This window comes from Lolium rigidum, chromosome 3 (assembly GCF_022539505.1).
Source record: "Lolium rigidum isolate FL_2022 chromosome 3, APGP_CSIRO_Lrig_0.1, whole genome shotgun sequence".
NCBI lineage: Eukaryota > Viridiplantae > Streptophyta > Magnoliopsida > Poales > Poaceae > Lolium > Lolium rigidum.
In genome coordinates this window covers 361,545,459-361,551,850 of record NC_061510.1, presented here as the reverse complement: position 1 = coordinate 361,551,850, position 6,392 = coordinate 361,545,459, and the positions used below count along the sequence as shown (strand labels likewise).

Here is a 6,392-nt window from a genome sequence, read left to right as displayed (position 1 = left end):
CGGAGGAAGGCGGCGGCGACGGTGATGGCGACGACCATGGCGGCGCGCGGCGGTACGGATCGGAGGAGAGGGGAGAGGGGAGGGGAGAGGGGAGAGGGGAGAGGTGAACAGGCGTGGGGGAGGGGCACGATCAGCGCTGATATAAGTTCTCTTAGTTCTGTGACGCACCAGAATAAGTGCGCCACAGAATCAACTACTTCTGTGGCGCATCGGAGCACGTGCGCTACAGAAAGAGAAATAACTACACTAATAATTGGTGGTGGCAGGATGTGGGCCCCATATAATTTCTGTGGCGCAGGATTCAGTAGTGCGCCACAAAATTAAGCTATTTCTGTGGCGCACCTAGCATGGTGCGCCACAAAATGACATTCTGTGGCGCATTTTTAGTGGTGCGCCACAGAACTAAGCTCCGCAAGGGTTTTCCTACTAGTGAGAGACCCTCCTGAGCTTGACTCTTGTTTTTGTATATAACTAGTGTTATCTTAAGTCATGTTTGATTTATATGAAATAATAAACATTGTATACAAACAATAGACTGGACAACAAAGCTTAAAGAAAACAACCCCTTCTCATCGCCATCGAAGAACTCACCGGTGTAGACCAAAACGAGCAATTGATGATCACTCGTGCTACTCTTAAGAGGACAAGGCCTTGATGAATCTTCATGACAATTGCTCATCGCAGACGGGTAGAAAGTATAACCTAACCTAGCAAAGGTAGTTGATCATTCTGCAAAAGTACTATGGAGGGGAGAGCAAAAGACGGGCCTAGTAGTCGCCACCAAAGCTGCTCCGGCCGACGATATCGGCAACAAAAATAGACAAATTCAACAACACAAACACCTCGAAGCACACTAACTCCTCGGCGTCGATGGGCTTGACTTTGATACAAGGTTCCAGCTGGGGCACCATTAGTCTTACCAATGTTGTTGTCACCATCATTGGAATATATCATAGTAGACAGAAAACCTACAAAATTTAGACAACGAAATGAGGTGCGTGTATTATCCCCTCGCATGAAATCGCTCTGTGATATTTCTATATAAAAATGAGAATGCAGTTTTCTCAAAGAAATCAACATTGCTAGTCAAATGCCTACATGGTTACCGTGCTAATAATCAAGATGGGGTGGCATGGCAAGTAAGAAAATAAGGGACGCTCTGGAGATGATTTTATTATGGAATAAGCATGATATAATTGTAGGGTGTTGGTCAATATTAACTGCGAATAGCTGGCATGGCGAGTAAGCCAATAGCGGACACAATACATATTATTATTTTTGTTAGTGATTTAACATGATTTGCTTATCCCGTGTTCCTCGAGGTTTGTTCCTAAAAAACATCACCGAGTATAGGTACTAGAAAAATGCAAGCGCTGTCAGCTGTTTTTTTCTTGGGAGAATGTTGGCACTTCATTGATCAGATAATATCACTACAATGTACTGTACACTCTGAATATACTCCGGAGCAATAGAGAAAGAAAGATTACAAATCAAAAACTCACTGTTACGAGGTAAAGTGTGTGGCGCCACAGATTTGATCTAGGTGACAGACAACACACCAAAAAACAACAACTTTCCAGCCAACGCTTCGTCATGCCACTCCAACACATACAGAGACCGTTCCCAAATCGTTTAAATCATTTCATAACCAGAAAGGGCCCAAAAGTCACCCGAGAAAAAGCATAGAATATACTTTGAATACTCCAAAGCGGATCAAAGCATGGGGCAGGAAAAGAAGAAGTTCCCATATGCTGAAGAATATGCCAAGGGAGATGCCTCACTTAGGTCACAAGGCCACCTAAGCCTCCACTCGCTGAAAGAAACCTCGTGTGTGCGCTCTATAAATGGAGCCTAGCCCAGCATCTCCAATGGAGGACTCCTTCACCTGGGTTCTTCCTAAGTATATTACCCCCAACAATGGCTTGATGCTGCTGACAGCATGTAGCTCATGCTGCGTCTTTACTTCTCAGCTTCACCGGCGGCGATGACGGGCGGCGGTGCGCGGTGGAGGTATCTAGGCAGGTGTTAGGCCGTGTAGGGCAACTATACATCTTTGGCAGTGTATTGGTTCTTCATCCACAGGAAGATTGTAATGGAGTGTGTAAACTGTGCCAGTATCCCCCGGGTCCTCTGTAGTATAAATTCCCCAGCTTGCATTTCTACAATTAAGACTAGTGCTCTCGTTATGGAGGCTACTTTGTACCTGTTTGCGGCGAGCTGGTATGTATGTGTGAGATGTCAATTTTTTCATGCTGATCTCTGGAACTGGAGAGTTGTATTGTAAAGAGGGCCAGATGCCGAGTGCTCTCCTATCTCTCTTGGAGTAGAGTAGCCACTTTGTTACAAAACAATTGAAGTTTTTGTCCTAGCTCAAAGTTCTCAAAATTTGACCAAATTTTTATATAAAAACATGTTAATATCTACAACAACAAATTTATATAGTACAGAAGTATTTGGTTGATAAATCTAAAATAATTAAATTGGTGTTTTTTAGTTGATCAAACTTAAAATATTTGGACTTCAGACAAAACTAGAATTTCTATTATTTTCGAAAGGAGGGAGTACGCATTAACTCAGCTAATTGGTAAACAGTAGAGACCATCAATTAACAGAAATATTATTTTCGAAAGGAGGCAGTACACGTTAACTCAGCTAATTGGTAAACGGTACTACCTACTAACCTACATACCGGTTTATTGGGTACTACGTATTTGATGTAAAACTTTGACTGGCAAATTAGCCTACAAAATAGTAGTTATATGTCGCCAAAATTATAAGATTGGAAGCGTCTTTATAATGTGAAACCAATGGTATATATTTTTTGACATACAATTAAAATTGTGTTGCCTAAATTACTAGTCAAAGATTTACACAAAAGTTTACTGGGAGTAGAGACCATCATCAATTAACAGAAATAAGAACCTTAACAATTAAGACTAAACATATATGAAAATATTCCAATGAGCTGAGCTACAAAATTTTTGTTGATGTGCACGTCGAATTCAGGCCAACATCGCTGGCTTGGTGGTTTTTAGGAGAAGGCGGTGGGAAAGAGCGTGGAATGCAGGCCAACATCGCTGGCTCGATGGTTTTTAGAAGGGTAGGTATGAGGGGAACGCAGGGGTACAGGCACTAGAGACAGCAAGTAGAGAAAGCAAACATACAGCTATGGTAGAATTTTGATGCCTCGGTGCATCAAGCACTTTCATGGACTATGAAGGGGGCTGTCAAATACGACTGTCAGGATTGCCAAATATAAGCACATGACTTCACTGAAATCAGGATTGCCAAACGTAGGCACATAACTACTTTGTGTCAGTTTCAGATACGAAATCATTTCGTTGAAAATAAAACTCAAACCTTTTTAGATTGTCCTAAAAAGGAAAAAAAATCAAGAAGTCAAAGGACTGATATCACAGCATGTTCAAAACTGCAGTGGTGCAAAGGAACGAGACATTGCCTCTGATCTCAACGGAATAACATCGAGATAGGATATAGATTTCAGATTTAACGACAGGCACAGCTCATAGTTTCAAACAAAGGCACCCAATCCAGAAGTGCATTACAGATTCCAGAATAACTTAACAAGCCGCAGCAGCTAGTCAGACAAAAAAGACAACTTAGGAGTTCTCTGGAAAATATCCTACTAACATATCTGAAGTACTTTCTGAACTTCCACTTCAGTAGAAAAAGCCAAGGACTTTGCCACCAACATTCTTGCGCCTTGCTTCCTCATGGTCCATGATCCCAGCAGAAGTTGTCAGCACAATGTAACCAAACTGCAAATAACAATAGAGAATGTAGATCAAGTTAATTATCACCATAGGCCCAAATGTCAAACAGATAGCACTATACAGTTCGCCACAAAAGGTTCCATAGAAAATGTAACCAGGTTAGAGAATGTAGATCAAGTAAATTATCACCAAAGGCCCAAATGTCAAACACATAGCACTATACAGTTCACCATAGCAGGTTGCATAGATAATGTAACCAGGTTAGAGAATGTAGATAAAGTTAATTATCACCCAAGGCCCAAATGTCAAACACATAGCACTATAAAGTTTGCCACAGCAGGTTCCATAGAAAATGTAACCAGCATTAAGATCAATCAGGCAACTGACCTGCCGAGATGGAAGAAGCCTGGCAGTCCATCCCTCAATCTCCTTGACACCAACATCAAACCGAGGACTGATGACACCACACTTGTTCAGCCTGCCATTCAATTCGACCACGATTTTGCCAGACCTGTGATCATCAACGTACTCAAACTCACCAATGTATCCTGCATAAAAAGGAAAGCAAGTCAGGTAGAGATTCTCGAGGAGTAGTAACAAACCAGAGTAAGCAATTCAAAACTAACCATGCTTCTGCATGACGATAAGGAACTTGATGATGACCTTAGAAGAAGGCCTGATCATGACCTGCCTCTTGCCACGCTTTTCAGCGTTGTACATCGACTTGAGAGCATCATTCAGCACGCTGATTCTCACCATCCTTACCTGAAGAATAACCAACAGTACCACAAAGGGTTCAGAGGTAGTCTTTCAGAAACCATAACTCAAAAAACAGGCTGCCTTATATGCAGGTACAAACATAATAATTTTGACATTTGAACAAGTCAATATTCCAATCTAGGAAGGTCAACTAGGCACAGAAATGTCAAAATGTAGAACATGTCCCTCCATTTTCAGAAAACAAGCCATACACTGCTAGCATGCTTGGAGATTAAAAACAGCTTTATGCATGTGCAAAAAAATATAAGCCAATAACTAACAGCTGATTCTGCTCAGCTGTTCCAATCGACATTTCCAGATAAGTCAATACAAGTGCCACGATACATAATGTAGTTATGATGATTGATAACTAGCTAACTGAGAAAAAAACGTAATTAAGTTCCAAAACGGAGCACCACATCCAGCCTAGGTGGATACAAGATGGTTTAAGAATGTAACTGATAAAGAAACGAAGTTATGATTTTTAAGCACAACAAGAAAGAGACTAGCAGGTTAGTAACAGCAGCTCATAAGTTAGATGAAGAGCTAGATGCAGATTTAACCCGACTTAAGTAAGATACTTGTAAGAAACAAAAAAACATTTTATAGTTCTTTTCTAAAACGCATTTCCTAGATTAATCTGAACTACTGTATGAAGAGAAATCATGTACAAGTATATTTTGTTTCTCGTATTTCATCGGCTCCATTCCCAGGCAGGTTAAAACCCAAAACCACTGAACATGATCTTCAGAAACTATCCATGCTAACACAAGAAACTGTAATAAATATCCAATCTCATGAACAGGACATATAGGCAGCTAACACCAAAACAATCTATGAATACCAAGGATTTGCAGCCAATTACTTCGCCCCAACATAAACTACCCTACCTCGCTTCCAGATCAAACCTAAAACGTCTACTCACAAGATGGTGAGCGCACTGGGTGAGCCTAAACCTAACACGTCTGCTCCCAAGATGGTGAGCGCACTGTGTGAGCCAAAACCCTGGAAGTTTGCCGCCGGCAGATCAAGATTCGCCGTCCTAAGACTAGACATCCTTGATAGCTACGCGCAGACCGAAGGAAGAAACAGAAAGGGAGAGATCGGGGCGCAGGTTTTGCTGTGAGTGGTACCTCTAGGGAGCGAGTCGAGCTCTGGCCGTGGCGGCGGCGGCTGCTGCTTGGGAGCGGGAGACGCGAGGAGGAAGGCGACGGCGCAGAGGGGGTTCTTGGCGAGGGCGTGGGATGTTATATGGGTAGATGGATAACGTCCCTGCAGTTGGATCTGAATCCGACGGCGGTCGTTTGCTTCAAGATAGTTTGCCCTAGAATGACGTCCGTCCCTGGTGTTCACGTATGGGCCATAGAAATTGGGGAGCCCATGTTGGTACGCCCTTCTAACGAGCCGGCCCTTTAGGTTTCTCATCGGTCACATTGTGTCGATCTGATCCAGCCTATTTGAACCATCACTACTGATTAGCCTATGGTGCTTGCCGGTTTGACAGGAACTCTCATTTGCAACTAGTTGAATCCGTATTTTATTGTTGGACGTTACATTTTTATGTTTTTAAGAAATATGAAGAAAAAAATCTACGACATATATTATGTTGTGTGTTATGCATCAATGATGTTTCATCAAAACATTCAAAAATATCTGCCTTGCACAAAAAGACAAATGATGTGTGAATATTTATGGAATACTATTCACTTTTGTCTTTTCTTTTTTCCACATGTCACCTATGGTCATATTTTGTAACGAAATTTTATATGTACACAAGATACAACATAACCCATGTCCACAATTTTATTTCACATTTTTTTTGAAAACTCGAAAGTGTGACATCTGATAATGGGATGCGAGCGCAATTAGTTGCGAAATATTCGCACTCGGACACGGAAA

At 41.8% G+C, this 6,392-nt stretch overlaps 1 protein-coding gene across 1 annotated transcript; it reads right to left on the bottom strand.

Annotated features, from left to right (window-relative positions):
* Positions 1-3,473: 3,473 nt before the first annotated feature.
* On the bottom strand, positions 3,474-5,701 carry LOC124700424 (40S ribosomal protein S15a-1). The gene is made up of 4 exons (XM_047232556.1): positions 5,627-5,701; positions 4,361-4,499; positions 4,122-4,282; positions 3,474-3,779 (listed from the first exon to the last, which is right to left on the bottom strand). Exons 2-4 carry the CDS (start codon positions 4,491-4,493, stop codon positions 3,681-3,683), a joined length of 393 nt encoding a protein of 130 aa, XP_047088512.1. The 5' UTR covers positions 4,494-4,499; positions 5,627-5,701; the 3' UTR covers positions 3,474-3,680.
* Between the last annotated feature and the right edge of the window lie 691 nt (positions 5,702-6,392).